Raw genomic sequence first — 20,085 nt, 5'->3', positions numbered from 1 at the left:
TGCCAGTCTTTCCTCCGCACCGAGCCCCCGCTGACCGTCAATAGATTTCCATGTTTGAAACCTGAGTTGGGCTTTTTGCTTGGGACAATGGACAGAGTTTGGTTGCAGAGCAGTTATTAAGTGAGTTAAGCTCTCTAAGGAGTTTCAGGCTGGGAATAAGGGATTTTGGTCAAGTCTTTGAAAAAGAGGCACAAAGGAGGGAGAGTGTTCGCCAATTTGTTGCTGTGAATGAAGGTGTGTGAGCTGAGGCTGTGAGAGGAGATCGAATTCTTATAGACCAACAATTATTCTAATGTTGTTGCATGTGTTGTCATATAAAGGGGTTTGTTGGAGAGACTGACACTAAAAATAAAAAGCAAAAGCAATGCCACCTCTTTACAAAACGTGTTCTCTCTGATACCTAAACTCAGAGTGCTGACCGATGTCAAGAACCAGTTTGAATTCTGTCTCTCTTTCTTTTTTAATTTAAAATCCTGAAACCTCCTTGTGCACAGCTGATCGGATTATGTGAACATGAGGCTGTTTCATGATTGATTAAGCTGTCAGTAGTTTGCTCAGTTAAATGATCAATGATTGTTTTTTTTTGTTTTTTTTAAAAATACGCACATCACAATTCTTTTGAAGCTGACGTCCTCAAATTGTTTTGTTTGACAAAAAACTGGCACATTAACAAACATTGTGCCCATCCTCCAGTCTCCCTGGTGAGAAATGGGACGTACACATGCTGCATTTATTGCACCCTCAAATTCATTGTTTTCAGTGTAGACGCGCAGCAGGTGTGCTCAAACGCCAGAGCACGTTCCCGAGTGTGCTCGGGACGCAGTATGTGTACGGCCCCTAAAGCCTAGTTCACATTACACGATTTTCACCCTGATCTTGCGTCGAGGGGACTGTCGTAATCTTTTGAGTGTTCATACCTGGTGACGTGTGTTTCTGTCAGCGGGAGTCTCGCTAACTGCGTTACAACCTGTGTGTGCACACCACAAGATTTCTCCACCGAGCCCTCGCTGACAGAGCCCCAGATAATGCGGTGACGTCACCAAACTTGGAGACGACACATGGTAAAGGCATGGATATTCTTCCCAGTGTTGAGTGCCTCCAGGGCCTGGGTCCAAACACAACGTGCTCCATGTGATCCTGTGGACGCCACCATTGTTGTTGTTGCTTGCTGGCTTGTCAGTGTTGCCAGATCTTGGGACAGAAACAAGTAACCAAGGCTATGGAAACAAGCCCAAAAGAAGCGATGGATATTTAGAGAGAAAGGCGACGTTTAGAGAGCAAGCCCAAATAAGCAACTCCATTTTAAAAACAAGCCCAAAGTTGCGGCTAATAAGCAGACCTGGCAACCCTGCAGCTTGTCCTCCTCACATTTCTTCCATGGGACGTATCCCGCCTCTCATTGGCTGATGCTCCATCTCAGTCGTGTCACACTTCTCCAGTTTTCTAGCATGCCAGATATCCAGTCCCAGTCACAGACGAGGGGGCGACTTGCTCGTAGACTTGTTCACACATGAGGACTCGTCGTGGCAGACTATCTGCTGACTCACCTTTGACCCAAGGTGGCTCTCAAGATCCTCTGTGACGTCAAAATCATGGTGATTTCAAGCTACAAAATCCTGTTAGCATTGTTAACTATGTTAGCACAACAAGCCGTGTTGACACTGTCTCCAATGTAGCTGATTATGTGACATTAACTCTCAGTTACTGTCACTCACCATTTGTATCTAATCAGTCATTTAAGCGGCTGCCCCCAATAGTCGACCAAATGATAGTCGACCAGAAAGGTCATTGGTAGGCAACATTTCATTGGTCGCTCAGTTGCAGAAAAAAAGAAGACGTGAAACTATCAGGAGCTGCACCTTGTCAAAATAAATCCAAACCTATATGACTGGACCATGTGTGACTTTACTTTGAAAGGACAGGCACAGGAAGTGTCCACGCTCAGCAGTCAGACAGGAGTCAGGTTAATCTCCAGGGCTGGTACCTGCGGTTATTCCACAGGCTAGTTAATAACATGTCGGGCAGGAAATCCAAAGTGTCGGATCATTTTGAGAAGGTGAAGGACGAACCCAAGGTGATATGTAAACTCATCTTCATTGGTCGACTACAAACATGACGTATCATGTGAAACATGGAAGTAGCTACATGCCCATTAGCCCACAGCGTCATTAACAGGCGGCTCGCTCAGTGTGTGACGTGCACTTGGAGATAAAATACAGGCCTATATTAATGAAGGTTCATTAGTACGGTTTGTATTTCTCTGTAATGTAGGAAAATTCGCGAGCGGACCTAAATTTAAGCTTATCAGTTTAATGGTTTTGAACCAGCATCTCCAGCGTTTGGATTAAGATGGTTATGAAAAATAATGGGTGTCAAATTCATTAGACTGCGGCTTCTGTTTATTTAGGTATATATAAGTATGGGATTGGAGTTTTAAATCTTGTCCAGTATAACAGAATGGTGCACTGCTTAAACAGCAACCATGACCCAAAGCCCTGTTAACACCTGCATGTATGCATCCTCACCCACAACACACACACACACACACACACACACACACACACACACGCATACTGATGTCAACCTGCACCGACACACATTCAGAAACATTCACCTGTGTGCGTGACACCATGTGATGCTGAAGGGAGGTGTTAATCTTTAGTTTTTGCAGAGACAAGTGGGCTGGTTCATTCCAGCAGGTGACTGCTGAGCTGCTGTTCAGCCCCTCGGAGAGCTTCTCACCTCAGGTACAGACACACCTGCGACTGGTTCAGCGCACATCTTTACAAAAAGGTAGGAATCATCTGTTCATTTACACTTTGCAGAAATCCTAATGTCAGACTGTCGCATTCAATTTCAGTGAAAGGGGATGTGGAATCTGAATATATTAGGGCGTATATTTATAGGTTATTTAAATAAACTGTATAAAACATTGTGGTATTTAGATATTAAAACCTGCTTATTTTAGTTTTCCATCAAAATAAATGCTCTTTAAAATACTGCATGCTCTTAAAAGACTTAAAAGTACTACACTTGGCTGATGAATAATAAATGCATACTGTATGATCATTGTTATTATTATTATTATTATTACAAGTTGCTGGTTGTTTGAAGGTGTCACACTGAGCTGAAACAAATCTGATGCAACAAGAAAGTAAAGCTTGTGGACAGAGGAACAGTCAGTAATCTGAGCCGCAGTATTAAGAGCCGTAACACAATGCCTGAATGGTTACAAAACAAAACAAGATGTGGTCAAGGTGATAAGTCATGTTTGTTATCAGGTTTCACAGTGAGATCTGAAATAGGTTAATATGGGATGCATTAAAACAGATTTTTTGCTGAGAGAATAATGCATACGGATATGTTTGAAGAGCAGAGTCGACTCGGTGTGAATGTGAGGCTGCGTCACTGCTGACACAACAGGACTAACTCTGTTTCATAAATATGAGACTATTGATCTTTTAAACAGTGAAACATGCAGGACTTGTAATCCCAGAGGTCACTTTGGTTTTCAAGAGAAATCCTACAGTACAGACGGCTGACATGAAACAGCGACAGACCAACAAATGTCTCATTTAAATTCAGGAGCACAGGTCTAAAATCAAACATAAACCCTGCGGAGAGAGGGAAAAAAAGTGGACACTGAATCGGCAGAAATCTACGACTGAGAGGTTAAACTCTGTGTTCTCTCTCTTTAAAGGAATACTTCTACCTCCAAATGACCATTAAACTTGCCAGTAGTGTATTTCTAAACAGACAATCGTGTTTATGAGCGTCAGAGGTAGAGGAACACACTGTCAGCACCGATCGGTATCTGGGCTCATCCGGGCAAATCTTAAAGGAACACTTTGGGACACGTAAAATGATCATTTGTTTGTCAGTTACTCACCCTGTGTTGCTCTGAATATGGGAAGAAAACTTTGCTTTTCTCACACGGCTCCACGGTGAACGAAGAATCCAAAAACTGAGAAAATTCTCAATAAATAGAAGTCAAAGGGGTCCATGTTTAACAACAGCAAAACTTTATCAAACCATGTGTTTATAAACTCAAACACAACTCGTGCAGTATGATCCACGTTTAATTTATCCAGTCGGATGATCAGTACTTCGCAAACACATGCATTTTACCTAACTCACCATTACCTAACCTGATGGTTGGATGGATGGACTCCTGTTTTGAAGGCTTGAGTTCAGGATTTTGGCCGCTGACATCTTGTATTTTTTGGAGCCAGAAGTGAACATATTTGGATGAAAGGGTGGAGCTGTGGAGGAGCGAGCCCTTTTTAGATAGGAGTTGTGCAAATTTGCAGGAAAGCCCAATCAGTCTTTTTTCAGCATTGGCAGTATAAAAACAAAATCGGGGAGTGCAGCAAAATGCCGCCTACCTACTTTTGTTTATACAGAATGTGCCTTTTTCGGGGCAATGGGGGGCGTGAGCAAGTAACAAAACATGTAGCTCAGCGTGTGACGTAAACAGTGACGTGGGAGGGAAGCCGCGGCTGGTCAGTCCTTCGGTGATTCTCTCGTAAGTCGGCCCGTTCTTCACCGTCCCCGTCATCTGACGGTTAATGGCCTCTTCGTTTGCGAGGACAAGGAGGGCGCGCAATTCCTTGTCTCCCCAGTTGCTCATCTTTACAGTGTCTGTCAGGTTTGTGTTTCCCTCTTGCTACTAGCTGCTCGCTAATTCCTGCTATCAGCTGTTTCCTGTTTATCCACCGCCAGTGGCTCGCACGTGTGGCGTTATCAACAGCTCCTCCCACAAGTCATCAACAGCCCCTCCCACAAGTCATCAACAGCCCCCCCCATGGTGGAAGGCCGCCTCGGTCTGTTTAAACTAAAAGGTTCCACCAATATGTCTACCCTACGAGGTGGAAAATTGGGCACCACGGATCAACTCGCCAATCTGGCTCTGTGTGTCTAAACGCTCTCAGTTTGCCGGCAAAACGGCCCAACATTCACCGAAAATCTGGCAGTGTAAAAGGGGCTATAGACTGTGGTGACACCTCACAGACAGCCGGTCACTTAAAGCAGAAATGCCCTAATTATGCGTAATTTAAAGCCTTAATAAAACGTAAACGGGCGAGTTACATAAAAATTCATTGTAAAGTTGACATGAATGTTGAAATTAGCTTTAGAGACCAAAACATTTTTTGTACCAGGCTGTAAACATGTTTATTTCTGCTGTAACGTTGGGCACTTTAACACGGAGCTCTGTGGGGACTGACTCGCTGTTGGAGCCAGCCTCAAGTGGTCATTAGAGGAACTGCAGTTTTGGCACTTACGCGATGGCTTCATTTTTCTGCCCCGGAGATTTGTTGCTTGGAACATGTTTGGGAGGAACTGAGCATCCCACTGGATAAATGGGACTTGGACTGGAGGAGTTGTGTGAGTTTGTAAAAAGATGTTTTGATACAGTTTTGCTGATTTTAAATGTAACTTCAATTCATCAAGAGTTTTTGGATTCTTCGTTCACCACTGAGGCGTGTAAGAAAAACAATGTATTTTTCATGAATTCAACACAAATCGGGGTGTGTAAAAGATATACAGTTAGAGGGTAAAGTATTCCTTTGAGCTATTTCTAATTAAGCAAACTAAAATCCAACACGCGCTCTGGTCCACTTGCCACTTTTAAACATGGATAAATCATTAACCTTCAGACACAAATCCTGACTTCATCATGTAGAAACGTCTTATGAAATCTCAGCACTCTGACCTTTAAACTCTGAAACAAAGCTTTAGACATCAGGAGAACTCCCAGAGCAGATCAGTGTCAACAGATCTGACACTTTCTTGAAATATTCCTGAAACAGTGAAGTGGTCTCACCACCGCTGCCAGACACTTCATCTGACACGTAGCTGAGAGGTTAAGTGACTTGTTAAGATGGAAATATTTTTCAGCACTGGGGTTTTGAAGGTCATTAGAGGTGACAGAAAGCTGCGGGGCAGAGCTGAGACTAGCCACCCGTGTACACAGTTCTGTTCCAGTGAACCACAGATGGGTGGCACAATGTCATTTGCAGTAAGTGAGCATGTAATGGAGTTGTAAGTGCCCCGAGCAGGAGAGGAAACAAGCCAATTGCCTAAGTTGTTTCCAGAGTTCATCCCTCGATTGTCAGCAGTGGATGACGGACCTTTAGTCTAACTTTAGAATACAAAAGGACGCTCTTGTTGTTGTAAAAAACAACAATTTAAACCTCAGAAATATCGAGTGTCACAGCTTTGTTCGTAGAAAGTGCAGTGGAAACTTTATGCCAAAGGTCAGGATGTGTTGTGGTTGTAGGAGGTTGTTCTGTGTCATGTCGTGTTTTGTACACAGAGCTGCTTGTTTCAGGTCATAAGCTCCGCAGAGTGAATGTGGAGAAAACAGCTCAACCTAGTGGGTCAACACAACACAGAGAGCCATCAGGGCTGATGCACTGCTCAGTGGGTGAAACCACAACACACTGAAAATACAAATAACTCAATTAGAAAAGCTTTTTAAAGCTCAGCACGACAATGGTCCATAATTTCTTTAAGGAATAAAATAATCTCACACATTACAGTAGTACACAGCATATTGAGGCGACTGCAAGTGGTGGAAACTCCTCCTCTGTATCTTGAACCATTTAAAAAACATTCAGTGTTGATTAAAAAGTGTTTTCATGGCCCGATACTCCAGACGCTATTAAGGTCAACATCACTCCGACAACCGTTACATCACGTTAAAAAATGTAGAATTAATAGTGGATTAATTGTGTCTCTTGAGGTTGAGTTTATTAGCTGACCACATGAAATAAGATAGAGTGTGTGTGTGTGTGTGTGTGTGTTTGTTAAGACACTTTAAGAACTCAGACTTTATTCATTTATTTCTCTTTGTTAGAAAAAGTCTGAGCATTCATCATCTTCATTACGCCTCGTTAGTCCCGACTGTGCGGTGCAGGGAGATAAAATCACTGCACAACTACTGTGTGAACAGAAGCTCATCATTGAATTATGAAATACTTTAGAAATATTTACTTAATTTTACATTTTTTATATATATATATAGACCAAGTGAAATATATCAAGTAACAATTAAATGATCTACTAAATGAAGGTATTCTATATGTCCATCTTCATATTTTATTAGTAAGTAGGGCTGCAACTAATTCTAATTTTCATTATCAGTTAATCTGCTGATTATTTTCTTAATACAGCAATTCATCACGTGGTTTATAGAATGTCAAACAATTGTGAAAAATGCCCCACACAGCCTGAGGTGATCAACAGTCAAAATTCAGAAAGATATTAAGTTCATAATAATGTACAACAGCGAAGCTTGAACTAAGTGATGTTAGTATTTATGATTAAATTACAGTTTATCCTGAGAGGAACATAAATATGTATATAAGTTTAACAGCAGTTCTTAAAAGCAGCACCACTCATTCAGTGATTACCACTTGTAACACTGTCCCGTGGTGCTACAGCATTGCTGCAGAAGCATGGTGGTCACCCTTCGGTTTCCCTGGTGATTAAGCAGCTTGATTTTAAGCTGCAAACCCCTTTCACACTGTTAACTTTTTTAGCACCTCTAGCCGCGCTAACACTGATAACTGTGCTAACAGAGCTAACAGTAGCAAAGCTAAAAGGGGTTTGTGCATGGATGTATTAAGAGACCTGGGTACAGCAGTGATGGCGGGACACCATTCATTGCAGCAGCACATGAAGTTCAAAGTGCTTTATTTCCGCGCTCCACTAGTTTGAATGGGGTTAAAATAATTTGGCTATTTTAGCCTTTCCAAATGTTATCACACTGAATGGATTAAATCTTGATAGTGGAATGAGTCATTTCACGGAAGTTGTAAGGCTCAAAATGTAAATCCCAATGCAAGTCTATGGGAAAAAGACTTTTTGGGCCCGATGGCATCACGTGACAGACCCTGGGAATTGCAGTACCACTGTTTGGCCACTACAAAAACTGGCTTTACAGCCTGGTGTACTTCCCGGGGGCCTGGCTGTGTGGCTCAAAAATTTGCCATTAAATCACCAGGGCAACTTAGGGGGAGCACAATACGTAACCTGTCAAAAATATTCTCTGCAATTAACTAATTATCGGTTAACCCTTGACACCTCTAGTCTCCAGTCAAACCTTTACCTGCATTCAGTCCTTGCTGGATCAGCAAACTTTCTGTTGCAGCCATCTCTGGAGCCACTGTGCCTGCAAGTTTAGCACGAGCTAAAACAGCAGCAGTGGCTAACATCCAACACAGAGCCGTTGAACAGTCCTAACAAACTCACACTGACAATGAAATGGCTCGACTCCGTGGTTAGAAAAGCTAGTAACTGTTAGCTGTGTGATGCTAACAGTTAGCCCTGTCACTGTGTGTGAGCGTTTAGGGGGACTATAACAACTGTCTCCGGCGCAGAGCCCACACTCCCGCAGTAGCTACAACACAAACAGTCTGCAGTGTGCTGATGTCAAGCACGATGCACTGACGGAGGTGGTAGTTCTGTGTGTGTGCTGAGACGCCACCAAAACATTTAAAAGTATGGCTGTACTGCACGCCATTTCATTTACATTATTGGTACTGAATCAAAAACACTTTTGGTATCAGTGTCACTTTAAAGGTACTGGTATTGTAATTTTTTTAAACGACACTCACCCCTATATAGTCCATCCAGTAAGTGTCAAGATGTTTCACTCAAAACCACAACAGTCAACCGCATGGTGAGGTACCTCATGGCCAGAGGAAAAGTAAGAGGATCACAGAAGTCCTGTGAGGACCATGGATGTGTGCACACAATTGTATGGCAATCCATGCAAAAGCTTCAGAGATATTTCAGTCTGGATTAAAGTGTTGCACCGACCGACAGATCAACCAACCGTTGAGAGCCAAAAATGACCTAAGCAAGAGTTTGATAATGAAAAAAGTTGCCAAATCATTTTCTGTGGACTGACTGATGATTGCAGCTCTGATACATGACCAACACTGATATTAACAACCATTCAGAGTTATGAAAGCAGAAAAAAGCAGCAGGATAAAGCAGCAACTTTTTCCACACACCTGTGTGCTGCTACTGAGGAAGTTATCTGCACGTCTTTGCACTTTTTATTCCTCTACAAAATGATTTCTGCAGGTCAGACAGAGGTTTGAGTTCAGACTGATAACCCTCGAATACAACAGTCCCACAGCGTCTCTTGGTTTTCCAGTAGGATGCTGCGTTTTTCTCCTTTCGTCCATATCAGGGTAGTTAGGAAGGGATTATGGGAAGCTAATAGGACGTTATTCCTATGACCTCATGGAGTGAGCTCCATAGTCTGGCAGTGGGGACGTTCGCTGTAGCCAGGAGAAAGTGGAGTCTGTGACTGGAGCCCAGTTCACTCAGTCAGATAGCGGTGATTCAAACCCCATTTGTTTTGGGCGTAGAGGATGCTCTCAGTGGTTTGGCTGTGATTGATCCTTCCTCTGCCCGTGATCGCACCATGACACTATTCCAGTTTCCACATTCATTTTTCCCCTGCTAACTTAGACCAGTTCAGTCCCGTGGCGCTTCCTTTATTGGCCCTCTGACAGTTCTTTGACCTCCACCCAGAAAAACAAAAAAAAAAAAAGGTCTTGGGCCATTGCTTTGGACAACAGCAAACCTTTGCATGGAAACATTACTGTATGTTTACAGAGGGTGTAACGTTACTGCGGCAGAAGACATCCTACTGTGGTGTGGCAACAGACTACTGGTCACTAAACACATTATATTAAGTAGAATTTCAGAGCAAATTTTCCCCTGTACCTACGCCATGTGATGCATTTAAAGATTTTCAGATGATTTAATCAACTAATGCTGCGTTCACATGGAATCAGGCAGAAAGGGCAACACCTTCTGGACGGCACTTGAAAAGAAAAAACAAATGAAATGGCAGGACAGTAACACGAGACATGTATGACGAGATTTTGCGACAGTGATGCTGTATAGTTCACAAAGAATGGATTGAAATATATCAAATAAAATAATTTTGTTTCTATTTGTGTCCAGTAATTGTCAGGATCACCTGTGTGTTCTCCTTGCATGAGGAGCTATGTAACATCAGGTTGTAAATGTCATCAAGGAGGACAACAAAAAGTTAAAATATTTTAGCTTTGAATGGCAGTGCCCTCTACCCTCACCACTGCCAGTATTCTCTGCCAGCCTCACCTAATTTTACCGTCTTTTTCTTATCCACTAAATTATCCAGTTTGCTGTCTACCGATTCCATGTGATCGCAGCATGCTTAAGGTCTTTGACCAAAAGGAATTTATAAAATCCATCAGCAGAGTTGCATCAAAACATCATATCCTGTTCGTATGTCTAATGAATTAATGCTTACACAGTTACACAGAGGCGTGGTTGAGGATTGTCACCTTAAGAAGCTCTAAACATAGCCTAATGTTTATAGGTTAGGTTCAGGAAAACAATCACGGTAGGTTGTTACGTTACGTACTCAACATAAAGTTATGTAAATTAGGTTTAGGAAAGAAAAGTCACGTTTTTGGAAATAGTTTTTGGAAAAGTACATGGTTTGGCATGGTCACGTTATGTACGTAACATAAACTTACATGCTAAACATAAAGTTACGTAGGTAGTTGTAGGAAAAGAATTCTGGTTGATTGTCATCACATTACATACTCAACATAAAGTTATGTAAACGGAAAGTTATGTAGGTTGAGTTGAGGAGAGTTAAGTTACGTTTTTGGAAAAGAGAAACAAGGTTGGGCATCGTCATGTTACGTACTTAACGTCAACTTACAAACTTAATACAAACTGACGTACTAAATGTAACATAGTGGTTAGGAGTTGGAAACGAAACATGGTTGGGTATTATCACGTTATGTACTTAACATAAAGTTATGTAGGTTTGGTTTGGCAAAAGAAACAAGGTTGGGCATCTTCATGTTACGTACTTAACGTAAACTTACATACTTAATACAAAATTACGTATTAAATGTAACATAACAGTGGTCAGGAGTCGGAAATGAAACACGTTTGGGTGTTATCACGTTATGTACTAACATAAAGATACGTAGGTTTGGTTTAGCAAAAGAAACAAGGTTGGGCATCTTCATGTTACGTACTTAACGTAAACTTACATACTTAATACAAAATTACGTATTAAATGTAACATAACAGTGGTCAGGAGTCGGAAATGAAACACGTTTGGGTGTTATCACGTTATGTACTAACATAAAGATACGTAGGTTTGGTTTAGCAAAAGAAACAAGGTTGGGCATCTTCATGTTACGTACTTAACGTAAACTTACATACTTAATACAAAATTACGTATTAAATGTAACATAACAGTGGTCAGGAGTCGGAAATGAAACATGTCTGGGTGTTATCACGTTATGTACTAACATAAAGTTACGTAGATTTGGTTTAACAAAAGAATCATTGCTGGGCGTCATCATGTTATGTATTTAACGTAAAATTTAAAAATCTTTATACTGCTTCCTTCTTTACTCCCATCAGCACATTTAATGTTTTTTTTTGTTAGGCTGCTAGCAATCTCTGGAGTACAGGTATGTACCACATCTTAGCTGTCCTTGGTTTATTGTACGAGAAAAAAAGTCAGTGGCGTAAAGCAGCAGCCTGAGCAATAACTGTTGCAGTGGGTTTTGTATCTCCAGGCAACTGCCCCACTGTGATTAAAGGTATTGACACAGAACAAAGAGACAGGAAAAAGAAAATCATACATGGTAAACATTCCCAGATTGCTGTCTTAAAAATAGACCTCCAGAGCAATCAAAGCTCAGACAAGAAGACGAAGTGGGAGACAAAATATGAAAGAAAACATGTGAATGAAATTATAACTTTAACCCATAATGGAAAAAAATAACGGGCAACACAACAGACTCTTTTTCTTGTCAATGATTTTTTTTTTTTGTCCTGTGTCACTGTTCTGGTTGTCAACAAAGTGCTGCTCATTACGTATGTTTATTAGATGCTACAGGAGGGAGAGCAAGAGGTTGGAGATTTCCAGTGATCAGCCAATGTTTGTGATACATGGAAGACTCCGTTGTTAATCATTTCCTCCAACAACAGCTGGAAAAAAAAAGTCGGAAAATGGGCAAGACGGGTTTAAGTAAATGGCTGTTTTCTGTGTCAGAGCAACAGGGAAAGCCCTTTGGGAATATTCTGACTGATCTGTGTGAACGATGCAGCATCAAAACATTTCGTAATTAAACTGATTTTTGTTTACTGTATTCGTGTTATCACATCCATCAAGATTTTATGAATTCTTCTGCTTGTTTTAGGCTCACATTTCCTTCTTCAACTGTGAAAACACATGCACAAAATTAATAATCGGCAGCAGAAACACTGGACTGCAGACTGCAGAGGTACTGCATACTGACTGACTACTCTCTCAGTGAGTGTATGTCTTTAACAGGGGTGTCACGACGCATAAATCTCAATGGATATATCAATTCAGTGATTAATGATCCAGTATTATCCATGCAAAGTGAAAATATTATATCGTCATCTTTAAGATACTCCTTCATTTTGAAATTCCCATTTATGTCAAAGCACACCTCCTTTCTAAACATTCGAACAGTGCCAAAGGCCCAACGCTGGGCAGGTCATGGTAAGCATCTAAGAAAAAGACAATGACGATATTTACTGATATTGTCCGCTATTGACCGCAGGCCCCTGGATTTAATTGAACTGAGTCGAAATTGAATCGTGGCAGAGTTTGTGATGTGAGAAAGTATTATATCATCGTCCAAAAATTCAATATAATATCATAATGTGATGAAACTTTGGATTTACACTCCCACTCATGCAGCACATTTGCAATCTTAGGCTTCATTTTGCTTTTTAAATGTATGAAATGGGTATTTTTTACAGTACTCCTCTAAATTGGTCCAGACGCTCCCTTATAGACTCAACAACATCTGGGTTTCCATGTCAGATTTGTGTCGCGTCCTCATGTGGGTCAGAGATCAGACAGCTTTCAGTGGCTGTTCGGTCTCATTAGCAGAGCTGTGTCTGCTCCTGCAGTCATGACCTGCATTACTCTAATGACTTTCTCTACATGTTTTGGGTCAGTTGTACAAAACAACAACCTACAAACTAATCCGGTGACAAATGTTAGAAAGTTGCCGATATGGAACTCAGGGTTTAATGAAAACCTGGGCTGCAAGGTTGATGGTGGGGATGTCAACACTGAACCATTAATTAGTTAAGCGCTGAGTATCTTTGACTTGTCCCCATGTCAGCCAATAGGTTAATTTTTATTACTTTTCAGTTTAATGCCATTGCTAACGTTAGCTAACCACTAGGGACTGGAAGGTGGGCATTCGGCATTCTCTGCAGTGAACGCAGCCAGCCAGCTGTCTGTTAGCATAGCCGACAAAAATAAATAAATAAAAGGCAAGGCATCACTAAAAATTAAAATTTCACCACCTCTCAGTGGACGGTGCTTTGACATGCGGCACTAAAGCTAACAGTCACTGAAGACTAAAAGGAAAGGCCTCTTGTATTTCATGTCATTTTGTGTTTTGTTTTTTCCTTAAATATTATAAACTGTTTAATCTCCTGCTGAGGGGTATTGGGCTATCAAAAGCAAATTTAACTGAAACTGACCTAGTAAATGGCGTTAACTGGAATCTATTAAACAGAAAAATAGAAGCCAACCTAGAAATATGGGACCTAAGACCAAAACTAGATCTCAACAAACCTGAAACTCTGAAGTTCCTGTTACTAAACAAAGCACTGAGGGTGTTGAATGAGTATTCAGCCTCCTTCATATCTTCTCCAAAGAGGTTATTTTTTTGTACTCTAAGCCACCATGTAAAGAATGTAAAGATTTCGAACTGTGGCGCCCCCCAGTGGTGGTAAAATCCTGCTCAGTGGCTTTAATGTAAAGGCTCAAAGTCAGATATTAACCAAGTCTCATTCATGAATAAAGCTGCTAAAGTTTTTTTTATCTTCTCTACAGACCCTGAAAGATGCAGAAACAATATAAATCAGTGAGCCCCTCCGATGACATCACTGTGAAGACTGAGAATGGACCTCAACCAAAGAAACACCGCTACATACGCAAAGAAGGCAGCTGTAACGTTGTGTTCCGCCATGTTCCTGAGGAGTGGCTGCTGTTTGTGACCGACATCTTCACCACCTTGGTGGAGATCAGATGGAGGGTGATGTTCCTGATCTTTGCCCTGTCTTACATCCTGTCCTGGCTCTTCTTTGGCATTCTCTTCTGGGTCATTGCTCTCACTCATGGTGATGCCAGAAGGCCCTCAGAAGAACACTGCGTGTATGAGGTGCGCAGCTTCACAGCTGCCTTTCTCTTCTCGCTTGAAACTCAAACGACCATTGGCTATGGTTTCAGAGGAATGTCCGAGAACTGCATGATTGCCATCATCATTGTCACCATACAGGATGTCATCAGCTGCTTCATCGACACGTTTGTCATTGGAATTGTTGTTGCCAAAATGGCCTCTGCCAGGAAGAGGGCGCAGACGGTGGGCTTCAGCAACAGCGCTGTCATCAATCTACGCGATGGTTACTTGACTCTGTCCTGGAGAGTTGGGGACTTTCGCAGACACCACCTGGTGGAAGGGACAGCTTGCGCTCAGATCGTCCGCACTACGGTGCACGCCACAGGGAAAAGGGACGTGACATACGAAGATCTGGTCATCCAGCAGAGGGACATTATCGTGGCCACACCTACCACCATCTTCCACAGGATCCAACCTGGCAGCCCGCTGTACAAGATGAGTTTGGAGGATCTGCGGAAGTCAGACTTTGAGTTGGTGGTGTCTTTCACCTACACGGACGACTCCACGGGTATTCTGCATCAGACCCGAACCTCGTACACTCCACCTGAAATTCTCTGGGGCCACCTGTTCCAGGAGATGATCAGGGTCACCAGGAGGCACTACACGGTGGATTATACCTTGTTCAATCACACTGCTAAGGTGCTGGTGCCTGTGGTCAGCGCTGAGGAGTACGAACGGCAGAAGCGCCTGCGGCCTTCTCCAAGACATTCCCCTCGACATTCACCCCGATGTTCCCCACGACATTCGCCTCGATCCTCCCCACGCCCCTCTCCAAAACAGCAGCAAAACCATCAAGAAAAACTTCTGACACCTCCGACAGTAACTGTGGAGATGGTGAATAACAGTTGCCCTGAACCAACGGTTTCAACGTCAGCAGAAAATCAACATCAAGACACGTTGACTTTGCCAAATGACCTGACAAATACAGAAATATAAAAGCAGAGCCGTGATTTATTCATTAAGACGTTGTGCTGATTGTCCGTTCCTTCAAGGAAGCCGCTGCTACAGAGGAATACTGAGGATGCTACTGGATCTCATTCACTCTGAGAATGTTAAGAGTCCTGGCTTCTGTTTTTTAACATGCCATTTTTTTGCAAACACAGATCTGTGTTTTGAGTATCAAAGACTTTACCCTTGTAGGCTTGAAAGATGGCGCCCATTTCAATGAGAGCTGCTCATCCAGCACTACATGAAGGCTACTGAAGGATCCTTATCTGTGGGTTTCAAATCAGAACAGGCTTTACACTACTTAAAGGCAGCCAGCAAGAGTACACCCAGAAAGTACTGATGACTTATGCTGCCTCCATCGATCATGTGACCATCACCTTGCAGATGGTAACAGTCCCTTGAGTATCCCCAAAGACTACTTCAAAAAGCCCCACCTACTCATCCTAAAGACCAAACCCCAGGAACAGTGTCGAGCCTGAGGCCAATTTGATATCATGGCTCAAATGTGGAATTACATCTTAAGGTCTGTAGGTTACTTTTTGGCCAATATTTCATGCTGATCTGGTGTAGCCAGCAGATATCCAAGTCAAGACGTACTCTTCCATGTGCAAGTCATTTCAGCTAACCCATATAAATGCAGATACATGAGGTGACCCTAAGCTGTAAACTACTACAGCAATTCAGACTGAAAATGCAGCTGTAGTCCTCAAGTGATGAAACTACAAACTTTTTACCGCCTTTCAAGCCTACAGGTAGTCCGCATTTGATACACAAAATATAAATACTTACAACAGTAAGTATAAATGCAACAACATTAGAATACAAAGCCTTTAATGTACAGAGACTCGCTATTTGAGCTATAAATACATTTTAATAAAGTCTTTATATGGTTAATGTAATATTCAGATAAGGTGATTGTGGACTTAAGGGCAAATGATGAAGGTCAGGGTGTATATCTAAGTGGGTGGAAATTTGTTTTTATATTTTATATAGGCCTTGTGTTAAGATTGTTTCATTAACTGCTGTTTTTAGCCTTAAATCTCAACCTTTGAGCCAACATGGACGACAAATGAGCTGCTGAGGAAGATCATGCACTACAGTCAGAAAGCTCCAGAACCCTTTGGTGAGACTGTTGTGACAAGTGCGAACAAAAAAAAAACAACTTAAGTTACATATTTAAAAAGAAAGGAACAGTTGCAGAAAAGACCTTAAGTTTTTACCTTAAGTGTAGGCTCAATTTCTCCTTAGCTAAGGGACGTCCACAGTTGCACAGAATCCCTTTAAAGGTTTCCTTAGTTAAGGAAAAATGTTAGATCATTTACTGCATTGAAAGATATTTTACAGCGGTACAAGTTTCCTTGGAGATTGTTTGTTTGCTTGGACTCGTACTGGTGATGCCTGTTATCGTCTCACAAAGTTGGCTCATCGTTAGATAGAGAAAAAATGGCAGAACAAAAGAAGACAAGGAAACCATATTGGTCAGAGGAGGACAAGATTAAACTTCTGGAGGAATACAATCATAGAAAGCACAAACCACAAAGTAAATTTGATCCCAAATACCAGAAAACAGAAAAGGAAAGTATAAAGAAGCAACAAAAATTAATTCAGTCAAATCTTAAGTGTAAAATCAAAAGGGAACTACTGGGCTCTCCTGGTCGCAGAACACTCTGGGTGTGTTCGCCTTTTTCATTTACTACCATAAACTCAGTCCTGTTGCATTTAAGAGAGTTAGGGGTACCTTAAGTATTTTTTTTTTTTTTTACCTTGCTTTGGTTGCTAAGGTTTTTTTGTGCAATGGTCTAGGGATTCCTTAAGTATAAGACCAAGACAAGGTGAAAACCATAAATACTTTAGTGAGCATTTTAAGGAAACCTTAAGAAAAAGACTTAAGGATTTTTTTTGTAACCTAGCAACAGGGTCAACCACCACAAAGTTTCTGTCCCTTCCTTGCTCAGAGTTGCTCTGACAACTTCCATAAATCACTCCTAAGCTAGGACTACTTACTAAGTTTGGAGCTCTGAGAGGATTATGAGAATGTTTGTGAATACGGCCCCGGGACTTTAAGGAAAATCTTAACTTAAGGTGTTTTGTGCAAACCGATCTCTACAGTTTATCCTTGTCTAAAGGCCCTGACACACCAAGCCGACGGTCGGCTGTTGACCAAAGTCGGGCTGTCGGTGAGCGTCTGTCAGCCTAGTTTTTGCGGTGTGTCCCACATCGTCGGCACTTTGGACAATTGAGCATGTTGAATTGCCAGCAGAGCTTGTCGGTGAGAGAGCTCACTCTGATTGGCTGTTCAGGTTTTATTTCCTCGCCCCTGTAGCGAGTGAATCTGCCTGTAGTGAAACCGGGGCTAACCGGTGCTTCCTCCTCAGGCTCCACTTCACTCAGCTGCCCCACAGACCCGCTGCTTCTTCCCACTTTAACCTGAATAACAAACCGGAGCTAGCTGGGAGCAGCTAGCGGAGCGTTAGCCGCAGCATGACCGGAGGGAAGCACAGCCAGTTAGCCTCCGCTAGTCTCTGAGCTAGCCCCGGCTCTCCGGTTGGATCCAACCGGAGCACCGAGCCCTGGTTTGTTATTCAGGTTAAAGTGGGAAGAAGCAGCGGGTTTATCGGGCAGCTGAGTGAAGTGGAGCCTGAGGAGGAAACACCGGGACCGTCTGGATGTAATAGTCCGTGGAGGTGCTGCGGTGCTCGGCTGCACAGATAGGAAACCCCTCGGCTGACAGGATGTACCACTCTCTCACTCCGCTCTCTCTCACGCAGGCGCAGAACGTACGTGCTACTTGGCCGTCGGATGTAGTCCGTGTAGTGTGTTCAAATGCAACTGACACAGGGCGACGTGAGGCGACGTAGACGACGCAACAGTTGGCTTTCGTCACCACTAGTTCTTTGATGTCTGTTTGGTGTGTCTGCACCTTAAGGAGACTTTGACTATCCCTGAAGTCTTGCTGCCGAGCACTGTAAATAAACAGAGGTCACAGGGTGATGACAGCAATGTTCCTGTTTATGAGTAAAGTCAGTAAAACATTATGTTTTCTTTATGTTTGTGGTGGTGGAACACTGTTTGTTTAGTAATTAACAGGAAGTCACGACTCAAAATCATTTCATCAAAACTTTTTACACAAAAATAAGTGAACTTGTGATGAACCCTGCTTCTTGTCTTAGATTTTGTAAATGACAGATATTTTATATCTTCGAACGTCTTATGAACAAAAGAATTTGCGGATCTGATGTAACAGAGACCAACTGTGTTGTAAATGTTGTTATGAGGCTTCATCAAGCAGATTTTATAAAATATCAAGACGACACCAGTGTCAACAATTTCAATAAAGTGACGTTTAAATGTCTGGTTTGCATCTTCACTTCCTCTGATGATCATGTGTCTGTCTAAGGTGGATGGTGTTTGTTGTGGAAGAACAAAAGCTCTGATCGGGAAGTTCTCTTTGACGTCAGCTGACGAGACGGATGAAAGTGACCAGATGCTGCTTTCTAACCTGCTGCTTTGATTTGCATCTCTGTGTGATCTGGTTAAAACCATCATGTATATAAATAGATCAATCCAAAGCTCCTGATATTCTTCAGGCAGCAGATCATGACAGTGTAGATTTACTGTGATGCCCTTATTTCTATCTGTCCGTTCACCGAGCCGGTCACCCAGCCCACAGACCTCATTATGCTCTTCTAAAACAGGGGTGAGGACAGTCGCCTCAAACTGAACCATGACCTTGGAGTTCCAGCTACTCAGAGTGCTTTAATACTACATCACATTCACCCATTCACACGCTGGTGGCCGAGGCTACCTTACAAGGTGCCACCTGCTACTCAGTAACCAATCACTCGCACTTACACACCGATGCAACAACCATCAGGAGCAATTTAGGGTTCAGTATCTTCAGGACACTTTGACATACAAGCTGGAAGAGCTGGGGATCAAACCGTTGATCTCTGAGTAGTGGACGACCGGCTCTGCCTCTGAGCCACAGCCGCCCAGATGACCAGCGTGAAAGAAACGTGGCGATATCTTTGGTTGTGGCTCTAAAACGATAGTCCTACGTCGCACGGTGAGACAGGTTTAAAGATGGCCGTCGTCCCGGTTGATCAAAGACAGCCTGAGATAAAATTCTGACAGTGTGACTGCTGTTAGCACCTACGTCTACTAACCAACCAACAGAAATGCAGCATGAAATGACAAACTGACGCTAAACCCAAACAAACAGACGGACAGAACCTCGCCATGGAGGCAAAACACGCTAAAAGAAATGTGAGGAAAACCTTGTGAAGCCTTGTTTGTATGATGTGTCCTCCAGCTCTGACCATGATCGCGTAAAGAAGGACGAAGCATGGAAGGAAACAGAGGCGGAGCTACAGCTGCCAGGTGACACACCTAGCAGCTAGCAAACACACACACACACACACACACACTGCAGTGTATAGAGCCCACAGAACTTTAGGTTATTTAATCATTTGACCCTCTGTTTTGTGCTTCACAGTTGGGGAAGTGATAACCCGTGCAGCATCCTTGTGCCCTCAGTATGTGAGGCTGTTGCATCGTTCATCGTAGCCTGTGATTCAGTCGGCGATGTCATCGTACATTCTGCAGGCATCAAACTTGATGTCACAGTCACAGTAAAAAATAACTGCCTCAAAAGACTTTTTGGCCAACTACACAACTACAGGGCTTTGCATTTAGCTTTATAGGTGACAACTGTTGAGTTTACTTGTGCAAAATGGAAATTGTGGGCCTATTAAAAAATAATTGATATCAGAAAGGGATCTGGTCAATTATTCTGATTGATTAACGTACAAAAGATACAACCAACAGGTAACTAGATGACTATAACTCAGACATCGCCCCT

At 42.4% G+C, this 20,085-nt stretch overlaps 1 protein-coding gene across 6 annotated transcripts in view; it reads left to right on the top strand.

Moving 5' to 3' along the window:
• kcnj16 (potassium inwardly rectifying channel subfamily J member 16) overlaps window positions 1-18,576 on the top strand; it is a 33,179-nt gene extending 14,603 nt beyond the window's left edge. Inside the window, exons 2-4 of one of the 6 annotated variants that reach the window (XM_049563367.1) lie at window positions 2,663-2,793; window positions 12,246-12,329; window positions 13,931-18,576. In XM_049563367.1, coding sequence (XP_049419324.1) covers window positions 13,941-15,212 — 1,272 coding nt within the window. In that variant the 5' untranslated portion in view covers window positions 2,663-2,793; window positions 12,246-12,329; window positions 13,931-13,940 and the 3' untranslated portion in view covers window positions 15,213-18,576. The other 5 variants (XM_049563370.1, XM_049563368.1, XM_049563365.1 and 2 more) reach the window with 5 other exon arrangements.
• Window positions 18,577-20,085: the final 1,509 nt, after the last annotated feature.

The sequence above is a fragment of the Epinephelus fuscoguttatus genome, linkage group LG20 (genome assembly GCF_011397635.1).
Source record: "Epinephelus fuscoguttatus linkage group LG20, E.fuscoguttatus.final_Chr_v1".
Lineage (NCBI taxonomy): Eukaryota > Metazoa > Chordata > Actinopteri > Perciformes > Serranidae > Epinephelus > Epinephelus fuscoguttatus.
This window is presented reverse-complemented; position numbering and strand designations above follow the sequence as displayed.